At 50.7% G+C, this 27,275-nt stretch overlaps 11 protein-coding genes across 11 annotated transcripts; 4 read left to right on the top strand and 7 right to left on the bottom strand.

Annotated features, from left to right (window-relative positions):
• Positions 1 to 136: 136 nt before the first annotated feature.
• Positions 137 to 1,111, bottom strand: alg13 (N-acetylglucosaminyldiphosphodolichol N-acetylglucosaminyltransferase catalytic subunit ALG13). Its single transcript, XM_022547607.1, has 3 exons — positions 580 to 1,111; positions 383 to 515; positions 137 to 326 (listed from the first exon to the last, which is right to left on the bottom strand). The coding sequence occupies exons 1-3, from the start codon at positions 887 to 889 to the stop codon at positions 191 to 193; spliced, it is 579 nt and encodes a 192-aa protein (XP_022399603.1). The 5' UTR covers positions 890 to 1,111; the 3' UTR covers positions 137 to 190.
• Positions 1,112 to 1,243: 132 nt separating this feature from the next.
• On the top strand, positions 1,244 to 2,443 carry ASPGLDRAFT_129565 (mitochondrial 37S ribosomal protein mS35; the record flags this gene model as incomplete). The annotated part of the gene is made up of 2 exons (XM_022540902.1): positions 1,244 to 1,802; positions 1,854 to 2,443. 2 exons carry the CDS (start codon positions 1,244 to 1,246, stop codon positions 2,441 to 2,443), a joined length of 1,149 nt encoding a protein of 382 aa, XP_022399602.1.
• A 758-nt stretch (positions 2,444 to 3,201) lies between these two features.
• Positions 3,202 to 5,008, bottom strand: ASPGLDRAFT_67753 (uncharacterized protein; the record flags this gene model as incomplete). Its single annotated transcript, XM_022549186.1, has 4 exons — positions 3,202 to 3,282; positions 3,331 to 4,319; positions 4,396 to 4,471; positions 4,523 to 5,008. 4 exons carry the CDS (start codon positions 5,006 to 5,008, stop codon positions 3,202 to 3,204), a joined length of 1,632 nt encoding a protein of 543 aa, XP_022399601.1.
• Positions 5,009 to 5,824: 816 nt separating this feature from the next.
• ASPGLDRAFT_152756 (putative chromatin remodeling complex subunit (Chd3)) lies at positions 5,825 to 10,759 on the bottom strand. The gene is made up of 3 exons (XM_022542310.1): positions 10,270 to 10,759; positions 6,611 to 10,208; positions 5,825 to 6,549 (listed from the first exon to the last, which is right to left on the bottom strand). The coding sequence occupies exons 1-3, from the start codon at positions 10,579 to 10,581 to the stop codon at positions 5,954 to 5,956; spliced, it is 4,506 nt and encodes a 1,501-aa protein (XP_022399600.1). The 5' UTR covers positions 10,582 to 10,759; the 3' UTR covers positions 5,825 to 5,953.
• A 190-nt stretch (positions 10,760 to 10,949) lies between these two features.
• Positions 10,950 to 12,431, top strand: ASPGLDRAFT_129503 (uncharacterized protein; the record flags this gene model as incomplete). Its single annotated transcript, XM_022540897.1, has 1 exon — positions 10,950 to 12,431. The coding sequence occupies one exon, from the start codon at positions 10,950 to 10,952 to the stop codon at positions 12,429 to 12,431; it is 1,482 nt and encodes a 493-aa protein (XP_022399599.1).
• Positions 12,432 to 12,780: 349 nt separating this feature from the next.
• On the bottom strand, positions 12,781 to 16,428 carry ASPGLDRAFT_27127 (putative SNF2 family helicase/ATPase; the record flags this gene model as incomplete). The annotated part of the gene is made up of 4 exons (XM_022543635.1): positions 12,781 to 12,897; positions 12,955 to 15,909; positions 15,978 to 16,094; positions 16,300 to 16,428. 4 exons carry the CDS (start codon positions 16,426 to 16,428, stop codon positions 12,781 to 12,783), a joined length of 3,318 nt encoding a protein of 1,105 aa, XP_022399598.1.
• A 460-nt stretch (positions 16,429 to 16,888) lies between these two features.
• On the top strand, positions 16,889 to 18,168 carry ASPGLDRAFT_49025 (uncharacterized protein). The gene has a single exon (XM_022547018.1). The coding sequence runs from the start codon at positions 17,104 to 17,106 to the stop codon at positions 17,875 to 17,877; it is 774 nt and encodes a 257-aa protein (XP_022399597.1). The 5' UTR covers positions 16,889 to 17,103; the 3' UTR covers positions 17,878 to 18,168.
• Positions 18,169 to 18,211: 43 nt separating this feature from the next.
• On the bottom strand, positions 18,212 to 18,551 carry ASPGLDRAFT_37007 (uncharacterized protein; the record flags this gene model as incomplete). Its single annotated transcript, XM_022544766.1, has 2 exons — positions 18,212 to 18,393; positions 18,449 to 18,551. 2 exons carry the CDS (start codon positions 18,549 to 18,551, stop codon positions 18,212 to 18,214), a joined length of 285 nt encoding a protein of 94 aa, XP_022399596.1.
• A 196-nt stretch (positions 18,552 to 18,747) lies between these two features.
• Positions 18,748 to 20,993, top strand: ASPGLDRAFT_174601 (putative AP-3 adaptor complex subunit mu). The gene is made up of 3 exons (XM_022542826.1): positions 18,748 to 18,850; positions 18,942 to 19,352; positions 19,409 to 20,993. The coding sequence occupies exons 1-3, from the start codon at positions 18,807 to 18,809 to the stop codon at positions 20,835 to 20,837; spliced, it is 1,884 nt and encodes a 627-aa protein (XP_022399595.1). The 5' UTR covers positions 18,748 to 18,806; the 3' UTR covers positions 20,838 to 20,993.
• Positions 20,994 to 21,354: 361 nt separating this feature from the next.
• On the bottom strand, positions 21,355 to 23,719 carry ASPGLDRAFT_49022 (hexadecenal dehydrogenase). Its single transcript, XM_022547017.1, has 5 exons — positions 23,381 to 23,719; positions 23,093 to 23,323; positions 22,229 to 23,028; positions 21,818 to 22,177; positions 21,355 to 21,664 (listed from the first exon to the last, which is right to left on the bottom strand). Exons 1-5 carry the CDS (start codon positions 23,524 to 23,526, stop codon positions 21,651 to 21,653), a joined length of 1,551 nt encoding a protein of 516 aa, XP_022399594.1. The 5' UTR covers positions 23,527 to 23,719; the 3' UTR covers positions 21,355 to 21,650.
• A 362-nt stretch (positions 23,720 to 24,081) lies between these two features.
• On the bottom strand, positions 24,082 to 25,825 carry ASPGLDRAFT_129155 (isocitrate lyase 1; the record flags this gene model as incomplete). Its single annotated transcript, XM_022540864.1, has 3 exons — positions 24,082 to 25,338; positions 25,399 to 25,554; positions 25,622 to 25,825. The coding sequence occupies 3 exons, from the start codon at positions 25,823 to 25,825 to the stop codon at positions 24,082 to 24,084; spliced, it is 1,617 nt and encodes a 538-aa protein (XP_022399593.1).
• Between the last annotated feature and the right edge of the window lie 1,450 nt (positions 25,826 to 27,275).

Here is a 27,275-nt window from a genome sequence, read left to right as displayed (position 1 = left end):
TAAACCATACTGATTCTGTGCTCCAAAATCATCAAAAGAATAAGACGGATGAAAATAGTCCTGTCATATCTTCGCTGCAGTAGCACCCAGCGTACACTGTACTGTGCCAATCGTGATAAATATACCCAGCCCGGCGTGGCTCTCGGCTTATACTTCTAACCCAAACCAATGTGACCCCAAACTGGACGAATCAATCCACAAACCCAAGCTCGTCCGACATGACTTGCTCTAGTGTCGGTTGTCGTTGGTTTCGTCTGCGAACCGGCGGCCATCTCAACATGTGAGAACGCAGGGCTTCTGCTTCGCTCACAGCTTCGAATACCTCTCTGACAGGGGGTTAGCCGGACAATTCCTTCTGTAGCTGCTGGGAAAAGCGACATACTTGACGTTACTTGCTATCACATAGCCTTGCTTTTGTAGCTCATTCGCCAGTTCTTTCTGATGGTTGTCCTTGAGGGAAGGATTCGGGACGACCACAAGTGGAACACCCAGGCGCATTGCTTCGAGGATACTTCCTGACCCTGGCATTTGATAAGCACCTGCCTGACACACCTCTGTATCAATAAGAAGTCATCGTACCTGCGTGACTGATAATCATCCCACCCTCCTGATCAAATTCAGCATTCGCCTGCGCCAGACGCATCTCTTCACCAAGTCCCGCCTGATTGAAGTCGAATCCGGCAATCTCAATCCCATGACGAGCTTCACTTCCTTCTGGATTGTTCTTGGTGAAATTCTCGCAGATAGCCTGGCCATCTTTGCCGTATTGAACGAGTAAATGTGTGTATCCGTGTTGCTTCAATGCGCTCAGGAACGTCTTGTTGAAAACATATTGGAGGAGTAGTTCAAAGGAAGCTGTGGCTCCCACCGTTACAAAGCACAACTTCATGGCCGGGTTCTGAGCTTGGAATCTTGTAAATCTTTAAGGACTAGACGACTGGCCGCAGGGATCGGGAACCCTTTGATTGGCGAGGAAGTTAACCACGACCTCGTTCAAGCCGGAGCATATTACACCCGTATATATGGGCAAGTCAAAAGGATGCAATAAGATGAAGATATTGCTGATGATGATGCCGGAAAGTAAAGCAGCAGTCGTCCGTAGTACTTGACGTTGTTGGAAGCCGTCCCAATACGGTTTAGCGCCCCTCCGCCGCCAAGCCCCAAAAAACATCCTCCGAAAGTCCATCGAAAACCGTCCGGCGCAAGCACGGGAAATCTCACCAAACACTCAGCAACACCCGCAATGGCCTCTGTCGCAAGGTCTCTAGGCCGTCCGGCCTTCTTCCTGGCCCGGAAAGGCCCCCTCGCCTCGTCCTCGCGCTCGTTCTCCCTCACGCCCCTCAGATACATGCCCGAGGATCCCCCGGTCCCTCCTCCCCCAAAGGCACGGAAACCCGAAGACTACGCCGCCATGCCGGAGTACTCGCCAGACCTGTTGAGTAAGCAGGAGCGGTCGATGTACGACATGATGGCCCCCGAGGAGAAAGAGCAATTCGATGCGGAGAACCGTCGGATTGTGGAGGAGTTCAATGATCCGCAGAAGCGCGCGGCTGCATTCGCTGAGATTGACAGTCTGGCGAACCAGGTGGAACGGGAGGAACCAATGCGGTTCAATGACGAGCCTGAGAGGAGACGGGGGTTCTGGGCGGAAGACGATGGTGATGAATTCGCTCTCGTTGAGGATGGTGATGAGGCGTTTAACGACGACGAAATCACCTCCATGGCTCACGCGGAAGTTGAAATGCACCGCGAGATCAGAGAATACGCCCGCATTGCAGCATGGGACATGCCTCTGTTGAGCCGTATGCTTGCCCAACCCTTCCCAATTGCGTACCATTGCTAAACTGTTACAGACCTCGCAAAGCCCTTCACTCTTCCCCCCCAAACCCACATCCTCCGCTTCCGCTACACAACCTACATGGGCGAACAACACCCCGCCGAACCCAAGGTCGTCGTCGAACTCTCCACAAAGGACCTCACCCCCACATACCTCACCGAAGCTCAGCGCCAAACCTTCCTCAAACTCGCCGGCCCGCGCTACAACCCTGACACCGACATCGTCCGTATGTCCTGCGAACAATTCAACACTCGTGCACAGAACAAGCGGTACCTGGGTGACGTTATCAACAATCTCGTCAAGGAAGCTAAGGAGGGCGATTCGTTCGCTGATGTCCCTCTGGATCTCCGGCACCACAAGCCCAAGCGGCAGCTGCGCTTCCCTGAGGAGTGGATGATGACTGAGAAGAGACAGAAGCAGCTGGAGGCTAGACGGGCGGAGCGGGAACGTGCGGAAGAGAAGAAGCAGATTGTGGATGGGAGTGCTGTTTTTGCGGAGGCGGCAAGGACATTGCCTGAGTTGAACCCGGCGTTGAGGGCGCAGGCGTCGAATGAGCGGGAGAAGGTTGCTGTCAAGGTTGGTGCTAGGGCGAAGAAGTTACGCTGAACGGTCAAGACATGATGGATGCACTGTATGTTTTATGTTGAAAACAAGTGTTTAAAACGGGCGCATGTTCAAAAGGGTATTTAGACTCTATTCCAATGTATTATATTTTCTGGTTACCTTGTTTTCCTACTCTGGAACGTATGCGTATCGCATGGATCATCATATCTGCATTCCGTGTACCTACGGATCCTGCTCTCCGTCATGCCCTATAATGATATAAGATACCCGTCCTGTTATAGTACACACACATATAGACCCAAGATATCCACAGAATTACCACGAAAGCCCAGTACTTTCCCGTATCTCAACGAAAGATCCAACCACCAAAGCCAGTCCAGTCCAGTCCAGTTCTCAGCCATTGTCACAACCCTAAGCATGTTATTCGCACCCGTAAGTCACCCACATCCATCCTGACAACCTAGACCAGCGTTACATGTTCCACTATAGATAAAGTAGGTGAACAAGGTCCAACGGTGAAGTGAAGAAAAGAGGAGATATTCAACCCGGTCATCCAACAACAGACACAACGAAGACATAAAAACGATGAATAAGACAAACAAAAATTAAGATAAACAAAACCACTTGGCCGTCGAGTCGTAATAAGTGACCATTCTCAGAGGTCAGGTATATTTAACTGTGTAGTTTCCACCCTTTCGTTGTATCAAAAGCCAAGTGGTCCTCGCGTCCGACATGATTAAAACAAGAAACAAACGGAAGGCTAAAAGTGTAAAGAAAATCGATCAAACAAACGAGCATGGCTACTTTCCATGATCATGTCCATTAGCAGACTCAACACCGAAATCAAACAAATCTTCTTCCGAAGAATTTGTGTTCGCAGCCTTCTTCCGGTGGTAGCCCCTCTTGCTTCCAATAGTGCCTGGCATGACCCTGTCCTTGTTCTTATTATAGAACGCCTGAGGACTCGACTGGGAAGACAAAGAGGTCGGCGAATGGGTAGATGGAGAGGCCACACGAGTAGGAGGATCAGAGCTTCCCAAGACGCCGATAGGGCTCGTGACCTGAGATCCGTTCGTTCCCTTGGAAGCCACAGAAGCAGCGCTGGAGTATGTACTGTTACCATGATGCGCGTTTCTGAAAGAAGCTTGGTCACGTATTTCCTGGTTTTCCCCGGGGACGACGATCTGGGAACGAGGTTGATACAGACGACGGCCCTTCTGGGTCTTCTTGGAGCGTTGCTGGGTCGGGTTTGGGCCGAGGGGGGTGGGGAGGTAGTCTGGGGTGTTTGGCATGAGAGACTGGAGGTTGCGGACCATTCCTTCACGGTGAGCCTCGTCGGGAGTCTTGGTGTTGGTATTGTTGGCGTTGTTACCAGGGCTTGAAGCAGGATACGCCACTCCACTCATGCCACCATGCAGAGCGTCAAGAGAAGGATAGTCTGGAAGAGGATCGAAAGACAAAAGATCAATCTTCCTGGCACCGGGCGCACCCATGCTCTGACTGGCGACATTCCTTGAACCATGTCTCTGGGAGCTAGGAGCCTTGGGCGGATTCATAGCAGGATAGCTGGCGCGAGGGTTCCCAGAAAACATGCTCGTCTCGTTTCCATTGTTCTGCTGGAGGGCAGGAACATAGCTGGTCGGCTTCTGCTTGGGAGCCTTCTCTGTATCTGACGAAGAAGGGGTAGTGGTTCCGTTATATCGCAGGCGAGCCGGATACTGGATGGACTTGACCATGTCACTGTCTACAGCATCGTCTCTCCAGTTCTGGCTGTTATTGGTACTGGCACGAGCATTGGCACCCCCAGGAAGGATGCTGGGGACGCCGTGTTTCTCACGGTACCAACGAGGGATGTCACGAAGACCGAGTTTCTCCAGCATAGAAGGATCTGTAGGCATTTCATGCTTGTAGAGGCAGCCTAGAAAGCTTTTGTTAGTGTTTTTTTTTTTTTTTTTTTTTTTTTTTTTCCCTTTGATTCAAAAGGAAAAGCTCACCCTGCTGCTGATAATCACATTCCCCATGACGAATCCAATAGGAGCAGTATTCTTTTTTGACGTTAAGATTGGGACCCTATAGAGTCAGTCTGCTGAATCTTTCTAAGATGATTAAAAATAGACTCACCTGCTTAGGGCCTCCCGCTCTCCCACCACTACCACCAGCAGGAACCAACCAATTACCCATAGTCGCAGTCTGAGCTGACGAAGCCCCAGCAGTGCCAGCCGCCCACTGCGGAGTCAAAGCCTGCTGAATCGAAGAATGCAACGCCAAACGCTGGTTGGCAGGAATACTCTCGTCAGAAAGAATCCGCACAAGCGAAGCCTGCAGCTCATAGTCTCGAGAACGAGCACCAGCACCACCAGCAACAGCCGCAGCTGGATTTCCAGCCGCAGCTCGCATGGGAGCATTTGGGACGCCATCAACGATGTAGATCTGATTTCGTGCGTTGACGGTTCCCAGACTGGTCATGCCTTGAGTGTCGTTGGGGGACAGGGCTCGTGAGACGCCGCGGATGGAGATGTGCGAGGGTAGCTCGTCCACGGCGATCAGGGGAGTCACGGTGCCATTAGGACGCGTGCAGAAGAACTGAGGACGGAGAGGAGAGGTCATTTTGTTAGATAGGTTTTTATGAAGGGAGATTTTTGTTGCTTTTTCCCTGCTTTCGGAGGGGTTTGCTTTTTTAGAGATGGCGAAACACCTCGTGCAAAGTCAAGAAAAGAGTATACGAATAAAAAAGAAAAGACGAGAAATATGAATAAGAGAGAGAGATTATAGGAGGGGATAAAGAAGAGAAAAAGAAAGAAATGTGTAGCGAAAAAGAGGTTGGAGAGGGGGGAGGATGGTGAATGTCTGCCCCAGGGAGTCAGAGTACGTAAAAAGAAAGCAGCATTCACTAAGCGAAGGAGAGGGATATAGAGAGATAAATAACAAGAGATATTGCAGATATAAGATATACAATACAGACAGAAATAAGAAAAAAGATGGTGAGAAGATGTACTTGTAGGGGAGTTGGAGGAGAGAAGAGCAAAGACAGAAGAGAAAAGAGTGAATAAAAAGAGATCCCTCAAATCAACTCCAATTTACTATCAAAAGAAAAAAGTAAACAAATCATGCGTTTTTCTGTAGCGCTGTTTGCTTCGATTTCTTTTTTGTTTTCAGCAAGTACCACTTCGGCAGCCTGCAGCAAACATCCATCAATCACCCCCGGATTTTACATATCTTTTCTTACTTATGTATTATATTAAGAAGAAAAAGTAAAGAAAGAGCGAACAAAGAATTCAGGTCGATTACACTCCAATGATCCTAGCCCTATGTTGATATAGCGCTAAAATAAGAACTATGATCGCTGACGGGGATCGAGGATTGTCACTTGCAATGCCACGTTTTCCCTGTACGATGTTATGGTACAGAGTAGACAATGACTATCTGGATAATAAGGCATAGGGTATATTATGACTACAATAGCTATGTTACAAAACAGATCTCAAATGCCTCCACAAATCCCGACCATAACGCCCATATCGATCATCAAATGCATTACCCTTGTCCATTCAATCAAGTTTTGAAACTAGTTCGCCATGAAGGATTGTTGGACACAGATCCCATAGCTATATTATTAGTTCCACTATGCCCAGTCAGATCGATCGCGGGCGGCGGCCCCGGACCGACGCCAGGTCCAGGTCCAGGAGTAGGTCCACCAGGGACCGGGGATGGGGCTGCCGTCCCATGAATGCTTTTCTTTTTGTGGTCATTGAGAGCACTGAGGGCAGCAGGTTTACTTCCCGGGGTCGGAGTCGGGGTTGGGTTTGGGTTTGGATTCAGGCTCCTCCGTCGACGGGCCAGGTCTCTCTTGATACCACCCACGTAGCTTCGTGCTAGGTTTCGAATCTCACGATCTTCTGTGGAATTCTTCAGTGCCTCGAGCATGCGCGAAAGGTGCACCTCGGACTGGAAGTGCGGACAGGTCCGTCTGACTCCGTAGTGTGCAAGTCCACAAAGGGGGCAATGCTCGACCCCGGCCGATTTCAAATGGCACTGACCCGGGGGGTGGCTTCGGTTGCAAGCGTAACAGACGAGAATATTTTCCGCTATGGGGCCTGGGGCTGGCGGGGGTTTGAGATCTGGAAGGTCGACACGTTTAAACGGGGCCACTGCCATTTTTTGTCAGTACCTAGCTTTATCTTTCACTATTGACAGAAAAAGGAGAATCACCCTTGGTCCTCTTCGTAGGCGACCCCAGATCATCCGACACCATCCCTGGGTCCAAATCCGAATCCGACTCTGGCACGTCAAGGTTGCCCGCTTGGAATTCGACATCACTATCGTCATCTTGCCGGCGAGGCTTGGCTGGTGAGATTTCTGCGGCATGGCTATAGTCAACTGCCGTCCGCTTGCGCTTCCCACGACCGAGATTCTCTGCTTTCCCTTTGGACTCTTCTTCCGCTGCCTGCTCCCGCTCCTTCAAGATCTTTTCCCAAACACTTGAGTTGATTGGCCCCTCATCCACCGTGTCGCCTAGCTGACCATCGAGGTTCTGGTTGTCGTTGGCCCACACGCGCGCGAAACTGAAGGGGTCCTCGGTACTGTTTGCGCCAGGCGTCTTGGTCTGTTCGGCTTGACTGCGATCGAGGAGCTTGTCGACGGATTCCGAATCGTAGTGGATGTCACCAGAGTCATCGTCATCAAAAAGCGCCCGAGCGCCGTGCCGTAGAATAGATTCTAGATCGCGACCATCATCTTCTTCGGCAATCATCCGGTCGATCAGTACATGATCCAAGACCATTTTCTTTTTCCCGATCTGCATGATCTTCTCTTCCGCACTACCACGCGTCATCATTTGGAATACGAGCACCTTGTTCTTCTGTCCAATCCGGTGAGCGCGCGATGATGCCTGCATATCCTGGTGAGGATTGAAGTCCGGATCCATGATAATTACGGTATCCGCAGTAGCCAAGTTAATACCAACGCCTCCGGATCTAGTCGACAAGAGGAAAACAAAGTACGGCGATCCTTCAGCGTTGTACTCGTCGATTCGCTTTTGCTTCTCCATTGCTGGCATTCTTCCATCGAGACGACGGTACAACATGCCCAGTCCATCGAGGAAATCTTCTATGATATCGAGATGTTCAAGGAACTGACTGAAGATCAACACCCGGTGTCCGCGTTGTTGCAGCTTGGGTAGCATCAGGTGAAGTAGTCGAAGCTTCCCGGCTGCCTCGACTAAGTGCCGATGAGACGCAGTAACATCGGGGGTGCGCTCTTCAATGGCCTTGCTGTACAGGAAGGGATGACAAAGACACTTCCGCAACTGCAACAGGATATTGTTCAAGTTCTTGCGCTCCACCTGCTTCAAGCCTATCTGGTCGCCTTTCCGTTGGAAGATGGTCTCAATCAATTGAGGATTCTTCGCCAAAATCGACTTGTAAAGCTTCTTCTGCACAACAGACATTGACACAGGAACAATGATGTTGGCAATAGGAGGAAGGAAGTTCAGGACCTGTGCCTTAGTCCGACGCAGGAAGAAAGGCCGGATCATTTCATGCAACTGAGGGATATTATCCTTCGATAGCACTCCGTACTCAGCCTCCATATCTTCCGCTTTGATGCTCGGATCACAGAATTGAAGCAGGTTGAAGAGTTCTCGCGTGTTGTTCTGAAGAGGTGTACCCGTAAGGAGAACCTTGAATGGGAACTTGATCTTGAAAAGACTTTCGTAGAGCAGGCTCCTGTCGTTCTTCAAGCGCTGCCCTTCATCCACGACAAGACCGGCCCAGGGAATTCTCGAAAGTATCTTCCGAGAGTTCTCGTCCACCATGGCTTCATACGATGTTACGACAACATGACACCGAAGATCAGAGCCTTCTTTGCCAAACATCTCATAGTCCTGGGCCAACTTGCGAGAGAAAGCGGATCCGTAGTATGTGACGACTCGAATAGAAGGAACCCACTTCTTGATTTCTTTGCGCCAATTGGGACATGTCGAGTTTGGAACGACAACCAAGAAAGGCCAGCACTTGTGGTACTGAATAAGAGTCGCAAAGAAACCGATAACCTGGATCGTCTTCCCCAGACCCATTTCATCAGCGAGGATGGCGTTCTGCTGCTTGAACCACATGTAGTACAGCCAATTCAGGCCGTCCTTCTGGTACTCCATAATCTCACCACCGGTCATCGCTTCAGGTTTAGTATTGCGAACGACAGTCGTCTTGAAATTTTGCTTCCGAACGTAGGAAAGATGCTTCCTGAATGCATCCTGGCTGGGGGTATGGATATAGTCTCGCCGAACCCAATCCTCGTATGCTTCTTTGAAATCGGCCCATCGCTCGGAGCCGGGCCCCGGAGGAGTTTCCCACACTGACTCCTCGTATGGTAGGCCCTTGAACTTGACGTATGCCTCTTTAACCTTGCCGATTCGCGCAAGGTCGGCTTCTTCGCTGCGATCCTGCGGCTTCTCAGAGTATCGGACATCAAAAACAATATCGACACGCAAGAAGTCTTCTGGGACTGCCTCTTCGGCCGACTTTTGCGGATTTATGTCTTTGTCTGATTTTAGGAAAGCTCGCCGCATGGCATGTTTTGCGACTCCCCACACCCAAGTACCGGGCATCCATGTAGTGTGATGGTATGACTTGTTACGCCACTTGATGAGATACTCCTTCTTGTCTTCGGCTAGCTTACTTGCTGCACGGTCGACGAGATCGGGTTGGACTGGCCGCCAGGCGACCATGGCAGCAATTTCATCTGGAGCCGATATACAATCGAGGCATTTCCAGCGCGACGAGTATTGTTGGAAGCGCGAAGCCGCAACATTGTCACCATAATCATCAGACAATGGAGGTAGATGGTCCAGATGGTAGGCTCTGCGACAGCCAGAACAGCGGAAGAGGAGATTATCGACGTTATTAATGCGCGTCATGTCGACAGAGGTAATAGGATCTTTCCCGTCATTTTCTTGACGAAGCTGTTGTTCTTGCTTAGGCGATAGGCGTTCCCTGAGAGGCTTGGACAGTGATCCCTTGTCGTTGCACGCGTTGCAGTGGCCTAGACGCGGAGACAAACGATCTTTGGCATGAACGACACCCAAACAATGACGGCACTGAAGAACAAAATTATCGTCTGCAACTTTTGTAACAAGGTGGTCTCTGTTCCCCCGCGGTCCCAGGCAAACTTGATGGTAGGAGAAGGTGCAACCCTGACAAAAGACCAGCGGGCCTCTCTCATTCCCGTTACCAGAGATACCGCAGACATCGCAAGTGTTAAGATGATGGAGTCTGAACGAATCATGTCGCGGGACTGTATGGAAAGCCTCCTTGGCGCCGACGTATTTTTTCTCCTTCGCCCTAATCTCATTCTCGGAAATATCGTCTTCAAATCTTTCGCGCAAGTTGCTTCGCACTGCCCTCCTGTCGCGCGTGGAAAATCTAGTGCCCTTCGATCTAGGCTCATCATTGGAATCAAAGTAATCGAATATTCTGGATGATTGCCGCGTGTTTTGCCTTGAACCTTTTTGTCGGACGCCCTTCCGCAACCGTCTTGCTCTTGAAGTTGTCGCAGAAGAAACAATCACGTCGTCGCTCGATGAGCTCATTATATCCCTGTCATCGCCACTGCTCACGCCAGCAAAGAATTTTGTGAACCGACGGCGGGACCTGGTCGCGCGCTTCGACCGTCTAGCATTGACTGAATGAGATTCGGTAGAGTCGTAGTCTTCATCTGAAGAAATTGTAATTTGTGAATCTTGGTCCGGCGATTCGAAGCGTTCGAGGGCTTCCGGTCCATTCTGGAGGTTTTGGAGCTGCGTCAAGTTGACCTATTAAAGAAGAGACTTTAGTATCCCGGACATCAAGTACAAGCAGAAAACCGGTCCTTACTGTTTGCAATTCGCTGCTCCGCATCCGAACTTTATAAACAACATCCCCGTCGTCATCCTGCTCCTCGCTGATGATATACCGGACGGCTGAATGCCCCGGAAGGTTTTCATACTCCTCCCAATTCACTACCGCCGGAATCTCCACTGCCGCTAGCTTCAACCCTGACGGTTGGCCATCTTCTGTGGTTACAGCCAGTTGTAGTGTTTCTTGGAGCTGGTTCGCAGATCTGACTTGCGCGCTAGTCGCATTGAACTGGGAAAGAAGATCCGCTACAAGATCATTATTGGGGTCGAGTTGGAAATTCCAATCCATGGTTAAATGCGAATGAGTGTCGAGAGCGATTTAGTAGGGTTGGGGTTGTCGAAACAGGTAGTAAAAGGGTTCTCAATTCGCGGGCATTCTGTTGAGCGAAGAGGGATCAGCACATGGCATTTCTAAGCAAGCGATGGCAAGAAGCAACGAGGGAAAGAACGAGGGAGAGACCGTTTCCCTGGTGAAAGTTAGACACGCTCAACTCATAACAGGTAATATTGCTTGCGGGTACCTATGAATATAGACGCGCAGTGACGCGAATCGCGCCGGAACAACATTATCCCGCTTATCTTATCGGCGATCTTCTGCAGCAGAGAATTCAGATTGAATATCAATTGATTAGACTGCTGTGGCTGTCTCTATTCGCTATGTCCATGCACGCCTCTCTCGGCTCTCTTAGAGCGTGTATCCAGCTATCGAACGCTTCGTCTGCCCGGCTGACTACTGTCAGACATGCCTCTCTCAACTCCGCCATCGGCCGTGGCATTCGCAAATCTCGCGGACTAGACGATTCTCCTCCGTCGCGAAATCCTCCAAGAGATAACAACCCTCGCTATGGGCCTCCAAGAGATAACAACCCTCGCAATGGGGCCCCAAGAGATTATCCTCGCAATGGGCAAAAGGACGCAAGGCCACAGAACCGCACGGACTATGACGACCGGGAAAATGCACCATTTGATGTAGACGAATTCGTCCGGTCAGGGAACTTCCGCGGAACACCCGGCGAACCGCAGCCGCGCTGGATGGCACGTGAAAAAGTGGACAGGGACGAAACCTTAAAGAGGCTCACCAGAGCCAAGAAGCGCGAACCAAGACACAAATGGTCAGAAAAAATGCCGGAACGGGTAAAGGAACACGTTTTTGTGCCCAAATCGATCCCCTATACCACGCCTGCGTCGGAGTTCATTTACGGGACCAACGCTGTCGAATCGACGCTGCGTTGCAGCCGGCGGAAGATCTACAAGCTGTATATATACCAAAACAAGGGTGAGGAATTGAGCCCGGCAAAGCTTACGCTGCGCAAACTCGCTTTAGTGAAGAACATTCCGGTCAAGATGGCGTTTGCAGAATGGGATCGTCTGCTTGACAAGATGAGCTCCGGACGACCCCATAACGGCTGTGTTCTCGAGGTATCACCCTTACCCCGACTACCTGTTCAAAGCTTTGCCCCCGTCTCATCTCCAGAAGAAGACTCCTTCCGCGTGGAATTGGGTTCCCAATCGCGCGAGGAAGCTTTAATCAACGGCACAAATAACCGCATTGGAATTCATCAACCGTCCCAACAACAGCGCCGACGATACCCCGTCACCTTGCTCTTAGACGGAATTGTTGACCAGGGGAATCTCGGCGCAATCATCCGCTCCGCATATTACCTGGGCATCGACGCAGTCGTTTTCGCTGGCCGAAACTCGGCGCCTCTGTCCGATGTGACGATTAAGGCTTCCGCGGGAGCCTCCGAAAACATGACCCTTCTCGAAGTCGGCAATGAAAGGGCATTCATTCAACAGTCTAAGGCAAATGGGTGGCGCTTTTATGCAGCCGATGCTCCCGGCCTTGGTTCTACGCTCGAGAGTCAACACGACGCAGACCCTACTAGCGGTGGCAGTATTTTCACTCAAGGGCCCAGCGTGATTATGATGGGGAGTGAGAGCAGCGGATTGAGCCGCCACTTTCTATCACATGCAAATGCTATCGTGAGCATCCCAGGATCACGGTTTGTTGGCGGTTCGGGTGTTGAGTCTGATCCCGCTCGGGTTGACAGTCTCAATGTCAGCGTTGCTGCGGCGCTGTTGATGGAGAAGTTCTTACGGACTCCGCTTGCAGTGAATGAGATACCGCAGCAAGGATGAACCGAAGTCGGACGGATAATGTCATTAATTGTAGCATAGCTTTCTGTAGGACAAAATGACTAGACGATGGAAAACATGAACGTCTACGAAGTGACGATGGCATATTCTTGTACACAAATAGGTTTTTGAATATCGAATTATCATTCCCTTCCTCTGGTACATTTTTGATATCACAATCCAATAAGTTATGGTATTACACGAAACGAAAGAATAAACGAGAAGAAAGCAAGGAAGCATCTATCTATTCAACGCCAGTCCGGGATAAAACGTAACCCAACAGACCCTTCCAGGCCAAATGCACCACCATACCTGCAAAACGATCAAACGCTAACAGACTCGGTTTAGAATATTACTTCTTGCGACTCTTGCTCTTGGGCGCCGTGTTGGAGGAAACACTGGCTGCCCGTGATGTCGAGGCAGAGTTAGATTTGCTACCGCCCTTGACGGCTTTGACCTGCTTGTTCTGCTGTGATTGCATGTTAGCGAATATCATCCAAGATAGGGGACGGGGCTTGTCACATACTACGGCGCCGTTTTTGGCCTTCTTCTTCGCGGGAGCTTCTTCTTCAATCTCCTCGTCTTCATCCTCACGCCCACGTCCACGACCTTTACCGGCTTCTCCATTGGCCTTCCCATCCCCAGGCTCAAACTCCTTGGCAACGGTGTTGAGAAGCGTTGTGCACCTACGCCCAATTTCCACTGGAGTGCGGCTCAGGAAGAACCAGTCAAATCGGAAGAGGGGCGACTCGCGGATTTCGTCACGGATCTTCTCATAGAGACCCTCGCCATCGACACCGTACCGGTCGAGCATCACCAACAGGAACCGATCTTCCTCTTCGGTGTAGACCTTCTTGTTCGTCGTGGAGACAGTGTAGTTGATCTTGAGTTGCTGTAGAGGAACACGGTACATCTCGATCTTCTTGCGGAGCATCTTGCGCTGGTGGCCCATCTTCCGGAGTTTCTCTTCACCTTGGTCGATGACACGGAGATACTTGGGATAGTCTTGAATTTCGGTGTAACGTTTCCAGAAAAGATCCGCGTACTCCTCGACCTCGTCCGCATCCTTGCTGTCAACTTCGGTGGCAATGCCAGAATAGTCGTTGCGTCCAAATTTGGCCGATCCGTTGATGAATTGTTGGAAATCCCGACGGTTCCAGGTCGAGAAACCTTCTTCAGACATTTTCGCCTTCTTGGCTTGTTCATCCTCGGTCAAGGAAACGGCATTGTCAATCTCCTGTTGCTCCAAATCACGTTCGGCCTCGCGTTCACTGAGCTCCTCTTCGGGGCCATCTGGAAGCTGGGCCTTATAGCCAATCTCCTTGTGGAAATAGGCTGTTTCTTTCTCCTGAAGCTCCTGCAGACCAGGCGGGAAGAATTGCCAGTCGTGAACAGCAATCTGCTTTGGTGCGCGGGGAACCTTGGGCTTAGGATCGGCGGTCCTGCCACCGGTAGCCAAGGCCTGACGGTAGTATTTGTCGATGGAGTAGAACTGCTCCTTTCGTTCACGCTTCGCCGGGTTGATCCAGTTGATTCCAATGTCCTTTTTCCGCTCGGTAAAGTCTTTACCATTCCACTCATACGCGCTCTCAGAGCTGAACTTCTGAAGGTCATCGATACCCAACTTTTCATATTTCTTGTTCAACTGTGCAGTTCGCTCTTCACCCTTGCGCAAAATTGCATCAATATCATCTTCTGATATTTGATTTTCAGATGAAATGGTATTGTTATCTTGACCAAACAAGCTGGCGGCTCCATGCTGAATCATACCAAGAAGTTCATCCTTCGAAGCGGCATTCTTAGCTTGCTGCTGGGCACGGCCTTGTTGAATAACCAGTTGGTCAAGCCGCAGCTTCTGTGCCGCTCGTTCCAGGACTTTCTCTTCAATAGCCTTTTCCGTAACGAATCGGAACGCCACCACCTGTTTCGTTTGGCCAATACGGTGAGCACGGTCCATGGCTTGAAGATCCGCTTGGGGGTTCCAGTCACTATCGTAGAGGACCACGATATCTGCAGAGGTCAGGTTGATACCGAGACCTCCGGCTCTTGTGGTGAGAAGGAAGACGAATTTGTCTGATCCAGGCTTGTTGTAATCGTCAATTGCGGCAATACGATCCTCATGAGCCGTCGTACCATCGATACGACAGTAGTTATAATCCCTGAAGACACAGTAGTCTTCCAAGATATCGAGAACACGGCTCATCTGGGAGAAGATGAGTACCCGGCTTCCTTGCTTCTGCATGCGTGTCAGGATCTTGTCAAGGATCACCATCTTCCCCGAGTTGTCGACAAGATGCTCATCGGTCGTGTATGGCGGGCCAGGCTCAGCACCTTCAAAAAGGTATGGATGGTTGCAGCACTTGCGGAGCTGCATCACAATGTTCAACAGACGCGTCTTCGATTCGCGCTTTCCTGCTGCTCCGTTCACTGCGTCGATATCCTTTTCGAGGATCTTCTGATACCACTTCACCTGCATTTCAGACATGGGCACGTACAAGTTGATCTCCTTTTTGGGAAGCAGACTCTTTTCGACATCGCTTTTGACACGTCGCAAAAGGAAAGGTCGCAAAACCCGATGGAGCTGTTGCACCACGGTGTCTTGGTCGGAATCCTGAGTTGAGAACCATTGGTCGAACGCTTCCGAGTCACCGAACACATCCGGCAAAAGGAAGTTCAGAAGGGCCCAGAGTTCATGCAGGTTGTTTTGAAGCGGGGTACCGGTAATCAACAGTCGATTGCGCGAGTTGAAGACACGGATGATCTGAGCCAAGGACGATTCCTCGTTCTTAATCCGATGGGCCTCGTCGATGATAATGTATTCCCATGCAAACTTCTTAAGGTGTGTTTTCTCCCGTAGAACCATTTCGTAACTGGTTATGCAAACATCGAAATTTTCTGCGAGAAGTTCTTCGTTGATCAAACGCTGGCGTTCCTCCTTGTCACCCTGAAGGACCAGAACCTTGACATCGGGCGTCCACTTCTCAAACTCTCTCTTCCAGTTGTCCAGAGTCGATTTGGGTACAGCAACAAGATGAGGCCCAGGGATGTCGCAGACGTAGCGCAGATATCCAAGGAAGGAAATAGTTTGCAGGGTCTTACCCAGACCCATCTCATCTGCCAAAATGCCCGAAATACCATTTTCATGGAGAGAAACGAGCCAGTTCAAACCCGCAACCTGATAATCACGCATTTCACCTTTGACAAATGGCGGGGTTTCTCGAAAGACAGTACCGGTTTGTTCTCCACTCTCGTCATTCAACAATTCGGCATCCTCCTCCTGCTCCGTCCTGCGGCGTCTTTCGTTACCCGCACCACCTGACCGGGAAGTACCCTTCTTCTTGGCCTTGACTTCGTCTGCATTTTGTCTGTCAATTTCGGCAATGATTTCTTTGATTCGGGGATTTGGATTCGTTTCGATAAAGTGGCGGAACAAGTCGGTCAGACCAAGCAGGTAGCGGAACCGTCGAATAGAGTCGCTTTCCTTTGAACAGAAATCACCGTAAGCAACTGGAAAAAAAGAATATTGATGGATTTTATGCGCCAACTTACCTTAGACTCATCCAGACGACCATGCTTCTTACCCAAGGCACTTTTCCTTTGGCTAGATTCTTGAGATCTTCGTTTCCGGCCATCCACAGTCGTGTCGCCAGCAATACTATTTTCATCCTTGATAGTAGAAAGTTAGCCATTCAGTTCACGAATAGTCGTCAACCCAGACACAATTACTGTATGCTCTGGATTGTCCTGGTAGCCCTAAAATAGGATGAAGATCTTAAGGAGAGTTCTCGAAAGAATTTGTTGAGGAAAAAGACTGTAATGCGCGCAGTCTGGGATAGGGGTGCGACAGGGCAGGAGTTTCGACATCACTCACCGTCATCTGCGCGTCGGTGCTGTCCACGGGCACCGACGTGATAGCTTCTTCATTTGCGTCGGTCATGGGGGTATCCGCCTGAGATGGCGTGTCCGACTGAGGGTCTTGGGATTTCGAAGGCGCAACCATCTCCGTCCTTGGCGCACGAAAGCGCAAGTCTCTGATCGGTTCGATTAACGACTCGACAAAGGTCCCGGAGGAAACGCGGATAAGTATAGGATGTACACAAATAGAAGATCTAGGACAGGTGAAAGAAGAAAGAAACGAGAAGCAATTGATGTCCCTAGATGTAGGATGAAACCCGGCAAGCGCAAATACCTCGAACAGCAGAGATCCGAGCTGACAATTGAGAAGGAAAGATGGATAGGTTCGAAGACCGCGATCCACGGGATGGCAATTGGGAGTTTCGTCGGCGGAAGCGCGGTCTACACGCGTGCTGATTGGTGGACTGGGCGCGGCGTGTATGAGTCAGTCATGAGTCAGCAGCGAGCGGAAGACAAGTTTCCCCGCGGTGGGTCACGTTACCGGGCCAAACGCAAAGCAAAAGAAACGCTGCGGTCATATCTGCAGCTTCGTCCCCTCTGCCTTACAACAACACAGTAAAACTTACCTGAACCGTTGTTCGGTGTTTGTTTCGATTTTGTATAGGTATTCTTCCCCTCAAATAACTTGGATTTCTCTTCTGCTTTCTTTAATTCCTTCGATTTCTACGTCTCCATTCTCATCAACGGCTCTGACTAACGAGGGACGGCTTTCAAGGCACAAGAAAGGAGGAGCTGTTCGAGTTACAGCCACCTACCCAACATGGACTCCATGAGATCGTTGAACACTTCCTTACCGAGCTCGACTCCTCGTCCTCAACCCCCTGAGCAACTTCTGCAGTCGTTCAAAGCCGCCGCCCTATCCGTGACCAACCTCTACAAGAATGCTGTCTGCGAACAATCCCAGGCAAGGCAAGCGGGCTACCAGGAAGCAATTGAGGATCTGTTGCAGTTCCTCGACAGGGAGAACTTGGGCTTAGGAGATGGAGAAGGCTGGTCGGTTCGACAATGGGCAACGGAGAGACTGGATAGCAACGGGGTCCCCGGTAGCGACGATGACGATACCGAAAAGCGAGCTAGGAGCACAACGCCGGCTGCAGTCCGCAAGGAACAGTCTGGGCCAGACGCTTCGCAATCACCACCCAAACCCGCCTCGTCTCCTCAAGATGCGCACGTTGCCCCGCAGCAACAGCAACAATCGCAGCCGCAACCGGCACCACCATCACAGCCAGAAGCCAACTCCTTCGACAAGCCAGCCATTTTCACATTCACGTCTGGCCCTTCGTTCCCTCAGCCTCAAGAGCAAGATGTCGACATGCAACCATCGGAAAATTCTTCCGATGGAGCACCTGTTCTCTCCGTCTTCCCTCGCAACTCCCGCTCGCAGCATCGCCACAACAACTTGACACGATCCAACCAGCGTACGTCGGCACGCGAACCATCTGTCGGGGTAGGTTCGAAAAGGAAACTTGCCGTTCCTGACTTCTTTGACTTGTCCGATATGTTTGGAGGGGGTAAAAGGGGTCGTTTCACCTAAAGAATATGAAGTCGGATGACGGGACGAAGCTTATATTCTTACGGTGTCACGCAGCGGTTGATTGATTCGACATTTTGCATTTCGTGGGAGTCTTGCATTTGCTTTCTGGTTTTCCTTTTCGTCTTCATCTTTTGATATATTCTGTTTTTCTTTTCTCTTCTTCTATTTCTTATGTTTTATGTTTCTTAAATCATTTTAAACACATAGACCTTATTGAGCAGGGCGATACCCGGGGTGGAGGTTATTCTTCTTCATTTTGAGTCGTATAAATACAATTATCTTGGAAAGCAGTAACATCATGTCGTATCCACCACTGTACGGAGCATACCAGCTCTTAATTGATTGCTCTCCAGATCCCCATGCCTACCAAGGTTGCCGAAATAGTTGCAATGCCCAGCTGTCGAGAACCCATCTTGTATTTGGTTGCGCTTTGCATGATTGTCTTCTCCTGCTGGCGTAGATTGTTCATGCCCGTATAGTAACTGTAAACACCGAGACCAACGAACGCGGCAGAACCTGGAGCAGCCTTATGTTAGGCAGTGACAAGAGAACAGAAAGGATACAGACATACCTGTTACTCTGCAAGAAAGGCAGTCATCGAATGTATCATCGGCGATGGCTCGTTTAGCATCCTTTTCCTGGACATTCCAGGAGTCATTCTGTGCGGGTGCCATGATGCGTTGACCAGGGGGATCTCCTGAGAGCAGCAGTATAGCCTATAACAAGTGGATAGACATCAATTCGTAGCGATAACACTCATCTCCATCTTCAACTGGGGGAAACCTGAGGAAGGCGGGCATCCACGGCAGAATCGGACCTCTCTCGATTTGGGAATATCTTCAACGGAGCCAGACAAACACCGAGCATTCTGGGAGTTTGTAGCATCCGGTCGGCTCGAATCGAGCAGGAAACGAGCATAAATTGACACGATGAGCGGCGAGATCGATGCGCTCTACATCTATGATGAGCATAAGTATAGAACACCCCTCTCCTCCCGCAATCCGGTTCCTCTGGCTATATACAACCGCGGCCCTGCTAACTGTTGCGAATTACCACTTCTACAGTCAACCTTTGGTAGAGCATGTATATCGCTCGCGCCCGCCGTCTGCAGCAACGCTCCGGCCGCTATACTTCGCCCATCCAGCCCCGCGCCCTTCGCTTCTTTACTTCCCGAGCACCTCCCCGCCGGTAACCGTGTTCTCGGTGGTCCAGTCGAATCTACTCTTCCTGGCGGTATCGGAGGTGGATACGGAGCCGCTCCTGGCGCTGGAGTTTCTACACCGGGTTGTCGATGTGTTGGAGGAGTTCGTCGGGGCGCCGTTGATCTCGACCAAGATCCAGTCGAACTACGATGTGGTAGCTCAGCTGCTGCATGAGATGTGCGATGGAGGGCTGGTGTGCAATACGGAGCTCAATGCGCTACAAGAGGTGGTCGATGTGCCTGGGTGGATGGGGAAGCTGTTAGGTGGAGTTGGGTTAGTATTCAAGCTGCGGGGTATAGGAGTTGTATACTAACTGGTGGTTGCTTCAGGTCATCGTCTTCTGCGCCATCATTGGGAGGTCCTAATTCCTTGAAACCGCCGTTGTCGTCAGCCGCTTCCCAGGGCCCTGCAATTTTGTGGAGAAGGCCTAATGTCCGACATACGTCAAATGAAATATACGTCGATATCATCGAATCGCTCTCCGTTACAATCGCACCATCCGGACGTCTGCTCTCTGCGCTGGTCTCGGGGACAATTGCATTCACAGCTAAGATGTCGGGTATCCCCGACCTGCTTCTATCGTTGACAACCCCAGGAGGACAACAAGCTATTGGGCAGAAGGTGGATCTACCAGTGTTCCATCCGAGTGTCCGACTAGCGAGATGGAGGGAGCGGCCAGGGGATCTTAGCTTTGTCCCTCCGGATGGTCGTTTTATCCTTGCAGGGTATGGGGTAGACCTTCTCCCCATTGACCCGGACCTCGACGAACCGCCAAGTCACATGGAGAAGGTCTTCCTACCCGCTTTTGTGGACATGCGGAAGTCATTAGGACCGACAGGCTCCGAATTCGAGGTCCGGTTGACCCTCAACACGAGCTTCCCTGGCGTCGCACCTGCCGCACGACCAGGAGCAGGACGCGCCGGATCAGGCACATCGACGCCTTCGTTCCTCGGCGGTGCAGGAGGCGGGACTCCCTCCGCACCGGTCTTGGACGAAGTCGTCGTCACAGTACCAATACCCCAATCTGTCCGAAACATCACGGACATGCAAGCCAGTCGGGGTGAAGCCATATACAACCCCGGGAGCGATGTCCTCGAATGGCGCGTACCGACCAAAGACGCAGGAACCGTCTCCGGAACAGCAACACTCCGATGCACCGTAGGCGGCTACCAAACGGGGGACGAAGACATGGAGGACGAAGCAGCCGAAGCAGACACAAACCTCTTGCAGGGCTATTACGACCCCTCAACATCATACCAAGACGGCACAGGAATGGACCCATCGGTCCGCAGGAAACGGAAAACAAAAAAGAAAAAGAAGACCAAGAAGGTCTCTAAATCCAAACACACCTCCGCAGACCCAGACCAACAACAACAAGCAGAAACACAAGCAGAACCCTCAGATCCGCACCTCTCCATCCCACAATCCCCAACACCACAACAATCCTCCCCCCTCGCCTCCTCACCATTGCCCCCCTCCTCCCCTAACCCTACATCCCCACTACCATCATCACAGCTATCCTCACAATCTATCTTCCGCCCCGCACCCCGCAAAACAAAATCCCAACTCAATGCCTCTCTCATGCCAAACTCGGCCTCTGTCTCCTTCGTTGTCCAGGGATGGCTTCCCTCAGGGATCAAAGTCGACAGTCTGAGCATCGATCATAGACGGAGTCGCGGGCTAGGCGAGGGCGTGAGGCCATATAAGGGGGTGAAGTATTTGTGCGTTAGTCGGAGGGGGGTGGAAGCGAGGTGTTGATGCATCGTTTACTTGCTGAGTATGTGCTGGATTTATTTATGGTGATATAGTTGGTTTAGCTTAGATATCTTGGATGATGATGCATTTATCTATCATATCAATGAATAATGAAGAGCATTTCATGAAGTGCCATCTTGCTTAATGCTATTAACCGCATATTAATCCAGTCTCTTCCTTACCACGATCGGATCATTATAGATGTGGGAATGCTTTATCTACTACACTATTAGTGCTGATCAGTGATAGTCCATGTATACTGACCCAGCTCCAGGCGTCTCTGCTGGAATCATTTGTCTTTTGTGTACTTGCAAATAACTAAGAAAGCAAGGAAACAATTTATTGCGGAGCGAAGCTGAATACTCCCCCCGTTGCTCATACTATCGTACATAAACCACCGCCAATCTTATCTCGTTTCATCTCATTCTCTTCCATCTCATGAGTAATCTCCCTAAAACTCATTAGACAAGTTCCGACGTCAATAAACAGACACAAAGGAAAAGAAGAACGATCCAATTATAGTTCGTATATAATCAAAACAGGCCGGCTCAGAGCTTCGCCCGGCGTTCGAGAACCCGCATGACAACGTAGGCCACTGTTATGTGCAAGTGAGATTGTAAGTACATGATATATAGACAGGAAATATGTGCATATGTATATCGAAAGAGCGACGGTGATTAGGAAATAGGGGATTATATCGATAGATCTGGGGTATGGGTGGGTATATGGGGGTATCCAAAATGAAAAGACACGATGGCGCAGACACAACACAAAAGGAAATCAGTCGAGTTGAAAAGAAAAGGGCTCCGATGGTAATCATTGTCGGTCGTCTGATGGATCAAAATGGCCGAGTGAGAAGTCTGCGATTCGCAACAATGGAAGTGCAGGGTAGGGTAGGGCAAGGCAATAATGCAATAATCCAAAAGGACATTCCAAAATATAGAGCCCAAAAATGAAAGAAAAAGAAAAGAAAGTTTACTCACCTGCAGCAACTGCAGCCGCTCTCCCAGCACCAGCTGTAGAACTTCCACCACCAAGAGTGAAGATCATCCGCAACCAGCCCATACTAAGCTTCTTTCCATCACGGTTGAAGTCGGGAACCAGCGTGCTGGCAGCCCGGAAGGGACCCGCCTTGCCGGCGTACGGAGGGTAACGGATGGCGAGGATGGATTCGAGCCAGCTGGGGCTGGTGGTGATAGGGCGACGGTGGACGAAGGTGTCGAAACTGGCTCTGCCACGGTAGGCACCGTAGCCACTCTCACCAACACCACCGAAGGGAAGGGTGGGAATGTGCAATGCGGCGTCGTTGACGGCGGCACCACCGGAGCGGGTCATCGAGAGGACTGATGAGTTAGTCAATATACACGCTCTTTGAAATTTCGGTCAGTACTCACTCTTGTCGGTATCCTGCTTGGAACCAAACGGGTAGAGACCCAAAGGAGTGGCCTGGATGCCATTGGCAATCTTGACAGCCTCATCAAGGTCATCCACAGGCAGAATAGGAATCAAAGGACCAAAGCTCTCTTGGATCAAGAGCGAGTCATCAGTAGAGTTGACCTCGACGATAGTAGGCTCAATAAAGAGCTCCTTCTCGTCCATAGTACCACCAACCAAGATCTTGCCCTCGGAGTTGTCAATCATAGACTTGAGCTTCTGGAAGTGACCCGCGTTAATCATACGCGAGTAATCGGGAGATGCCTTGGCTCCCTGCGGGTAGAATTCGTTGTACGCTTTCTTGAACTCCTCCACAACGCGGGGGACAATCGCCCGGTCGACGAGGAGGTAGTTCTGCGACGTGCAAAGCTGACCAGCGTTCATGGTCTTACCCCATAGCAGGCGACGGGCGACGAGTCTCGGGTCCGCACTCTTGGTGATAATCGCGGGGTTGATTCCCCCCAACTCCAAGACGACGGGGGTGAGGTGCGGAGCGGCCGCCTTGGCGATGATGCGGCCAACGTTGGCACCACCGGTGAAGAAGATCTTGTCCCAGCGCTCAGCCAGCAGGGCCTGGGTCTCGGGGATACTGCCCTGGATGATCTTGTAGCAGGAGGGGTCGAGAGCCTCCTCGACGATCTCCTGGATGATGACGGCACTTCTGGAGGCGTTCTCACTGGGCTTGATGGCCACGGTATTTCCACCGGCAATAGCACCAATCACGGGACCCAGGGTCAATTGGAAGGGGTAGTTGAAAGCTCTGTACGTTTCCCAATCCATTAGTCCAGCTCCAAACCCCGCAATTATTATCCGGAGTAACGCACCCAATAACCAACACCATACCCAACGGGTCCTTCCTAATCTTGGGGTTCATAAACTTGAACGTAAGTTCGATATCCTCAGCCTTCTCATCCTTGGCCCATTTTTGCAGATTCCGCGACACGAATACGCAGTCGTTCTCCAGCCAGCCGCTCTCCGCAATGATGGTCTCGAAGGCGGGTTTGTTCAGGTCCAACCGACAAGCTTCGGCGATTCTGTCTTCGCGGTCTTTAATGCTATTGAGTGTTCCAGTTAGCGTCAGTCAGAGAACCAGAAGAGAAAAGAGAACTCACGCCCAGTAGAGCTTGCGGAGTTGGACCAGACGGAACTCGACATCGCGGGTCTTGTGCTCCGAGAAGGTCTGGCGTAGCTCAGCAACATGCCCCTGGATGTCGTCGAGGGGCGTATACTGCAGCTCAGGGATATCAACAGCACCCATTGTGAATTCTGGAAAACGTAGAGAAAAGGAGCGAAATGGTGGTGAAACAGAAGAGGAAAGGAAGAAGAAAAAGTGAAGAGTGTACTGATATAGGAGACCGGATGTCCGTTCCTCTAACCAATTGCGGGAAGTTTTAATATGAAGTCCCCCTCAGGATATCCACCGTATTTATACTAATCCAGCCAAGCTTCCGTCGCATGGAAATTTTCTCGCGTTCTTTTCTGTTTCTGGTGAGTTGCAAGTAACTTTAGCTTCCCCTCACCAGTCGATCCTCCTCTGAACCGCGGTTATTGCGGACCTGTTAATCATAAGATGCGCCCACCACTATTATGGAGATCCTTTAGAACACCAACCTCGGGGTTTACTTGCTGAAATATTTTCTACTATGTACTGACAGAAAACTGTTAATGTTGCTAATCAATGCATTATAGACTAGGTATATTTTCTTCCCGAAGGAAGACCGAAACAAATCATGAACAGCCCATATAAACCAAAAAGGAAAAAGATCATCTAATATACAAATTAGACCAGGAAAAAAGATTAACCATCGCTAAATTACGCCTTGAACTGGTCCTCCGTCACACCCTTGCCCATGGCAGCCGTGCTGCTGATACCTCCCGAAACCATCTTCAACATGTTGTCCACGTAGTTGGCACCACTCCATTTCTGGTGTGTAACCACATCGACGCCCCGCTCCATTTCGGGCTCCTGCACCAGCTCGCCGTACGCCCGCATGCCCTGCTTCGAGTACGCGTGCGCGAACTGGTCCGAGATGAGTGCCGTCGTGTGCAGACCGGCCAAGGTGATGAACTGCCAGCAGTATCCGAGCTCACCAAGGCGGTGGATGTAGGTCTCCTGCTCGTCGCGAGGCATGGCCTTCTTCCAGTTGAAGGATGGCGACAGGTTGTAGGCCAGCTTCTGCTCGGGCCAGACGGCGTGCACGCCGTCAGCGAACTCCTTGGCCTGCTTGAAGTCGGGGAGCTTGCTCTCCATCCAGATGAGGTCGGCAAAGGGTGCAAACGCAACCGCACGGTTGACAGCGCACTGAGTGCCGCCACGGTAGCGGTAGTAACCCTCACGGGTACGGGCGGAGTCCCAGTCCCAGTGGATGTCGACACCAGTGATGCCCTTGGCGATGGCACGAGCCTCGCTGTTGCTCTTGCCCTTGACGGCCTTCAAGTAGTCGTTGATGAGACCGTCCTTGTTGACGTGCACACCGCTCTTGATGGTGTCAATGACAGCCTCGTCGAAGAGCTTGAGGCCGGCCTGAGCGTTCCACTGGTCCTCAATGGCCTGGAGGTCCTCTCCAGACTTACCAGCGTGCTCAGCAGCCACCATCAAGTCATTCAGAGGCTGGAGGCCTGGGTTGGTAGAGCCGAGAATGAAGGAATGGTCGCGGAAGTCAATGGTAGAAGTGATGAGGGTAGCGGCTTCGGAGTCGGTACGGGCGATAGCAAGGAGATCCGAACCCATGATATCAGCCTGAGCACGGATGGCAACAAGACGGTTGATGTGCTCGCTGATGGGCACCAGGACCTTTCCGGCCATGTGTCCACACTTCTTGGTACCAGGAGCCTGGTCCTCAATGTGGATACCAGCAGCACCACGCTCAATGAATAGCTTGGTCAACTTCATGACAGCGGTCAGACCACCGTGACCGGTGTCTGCATCAGCAATAATGGGACGCAGGTAGTCAACATTGGCAACCTTTTGGCGTTGATCCTTGGGGGTGGTGACGCGCTCCTCGCGCTGTTTCCGGTCATGGAACAGCTGAGCCATCCAGAGGTGGTTGACCTTGTTGGGGACAGTGTTCTAGTCACAACCGTTAGTTACCATTCACCAGACACAACCAATGTTCCACCAATAACTCACCATAGGGTAGTCTGCAAGGTCGGGGGAGGGTTCGTCGGTCGACGAAGCGGTGGAAGAGCTTTGCCAGCCCGAAACGTAAACGGTGTCGAGATACTTGGCCATCTGGGTGACCATGGTGGGTTCGAGACAGCCATAGGTGTAGCTAGGGACCTTGTTCTGTTGAGAGCATATACGTTAGCACAACTATCTCCTTTATTTGCTCGAGTCTGCGAGGACGACGAACCTTGAAGTTGTGCTCGAGGATGCCCCAAAGCTTCTTGGCCTGGACATTGGAAGGGTAGTCGATCGTCAAGGTCCCACGCTTGGCCACAATCTGCTCAGCCGTGAAGGGACGCTTGGTGTACCTCCATCTTGAGTCTTGCCACCAAGCCTTGACATCGTTGACCTCCTCCTGATACTTTCTGTCCTCGTCTTCAAAGGAACCCATTGTGCCGGTGGTATAGAACGAAAAGCAAGAGTGAACAATAATGTAACGGTAGAGTAACTTTTTCAGAAAACCCCCAAGGAAAGACAAATATGGGGAAGAAATAAAGTAATGATTAAAAGAAAAGGAAAAGAAGAAGTCAGAGAATCCAAATCACAAGGCCCGACGAACCCAGGGTACTTATTAGTACCCTTGGGAGCCGGCATGGCGAATGCGTCAGAAGGATTATTGTCGGTAAACACTCGGGTCTGCGGGTAACAAGCGGACCAAGACGAGGGAAAGACCCAGACAAGATGATTAGCCTTGGGTGTTGTAACAGAGTTCACAAGCTGGGGTTGTGATTCGGAAGAGAGGATCGAGACATCACCGTGATCCTCGGTCTAATGGGTCATGCCCGGAGCTTTTTTTGCCTGCGGTTGCCACTTTGTGGCGATTCTGCCATAGGATAGAATTGAATGAGCATGACTAGGTGGTATATTTCTGCTACTCTGTAATTGAGATACTCTTGCTCTTGCTCTTGTTCTCTGTTCTCTCTTTTCTGTTGTCTCTTCTCTGTCTTCACAAGCAAATATCGCGGAGGTCGAGTACCGATAAGCACGGGTGACGTCGGCCACATGCACTTACCCGGGTTACAATACGTGACAATACACCGAAACCGGTAGTATGGAAGATGCCATTGAGTCACTGTGATTCTCATTTGACTTTAGCTTATGGATTTATGTATTTGCATATCGTAAATCATTATACATTCAATAGAATAAGCATAGCTCTCTGTCGCGTGTTGAATTCACCAATGTAGAAGCACGTATAGATCCGTCAATTCCCCGGTATCACTCCTCCGCATCCGGTAACATATCCATCGGCCCGCCATAGCTTTAGGGTCTATACGGAATACATCCAAGTAGATGAGGAGTACGTCGGACAGATCCCGTGCTGCTTAATTAATGACCGGAATCTCTACCATATCGTAGCCACCCATGGAAGTTGACATCCTGGTCTACATCGTACCTCGGCAATTCGACGGCCAATCACAAGCGCACCGAACCATCCGAAGTATGCTCGTCGTAGCCAAGGTCTCTGCATACTACTTGGTTTGCTCGGGGTTGTTTTGACGCGAGAATCGGGAAGATCAGGGACGAGATCTTCGATAGTTGCGATTGTCGGAGGTACTAGCTACATTAACGTACGTAGTATGATACAAGGTGCTTGGATATGAGTCAAGTAAGGAGGCAATTGCGGTAGCTGCGGGAAGTCAAAGGCAGATATGGAGAAGCCTCGGACTCTGCAGTCTGTTGTTGATTCTGTGCCTGATGGAATATGGGGTAGACCCAGTCTGTCTCCAGAGCTCTGGGCTTCGGCGTTGCAAACCCAAAATAAACAACGGTGGGTTTTAGTAGCTCGTATCATTCTACTTACATACAATCAATCCAAGGGAAATACCTAAAGAAGACGA

The sequence above is a fragment of the Aspergillus glaucus genome (assembly GCF_001890805.1).
Source record: "Aspergillus glaucus CBS 516.65 unplaced genomic scaffold ASPGLscaffold_14, whole genome shotgun sequence".
In the NCBI taxonomy this organism is placed as follows: domain Eukaryota; kingdom Fungi; phylum Ascomycota; class Eurotiomycetes; order Eurotiales; family Aspergillaceae; genus Aspergillus; species Aspergillus glaucus.
Note: the sequence above shows the minus strand (reverse complement) of the source record. Positions and strands in the feature narration are given on the sequence as shown.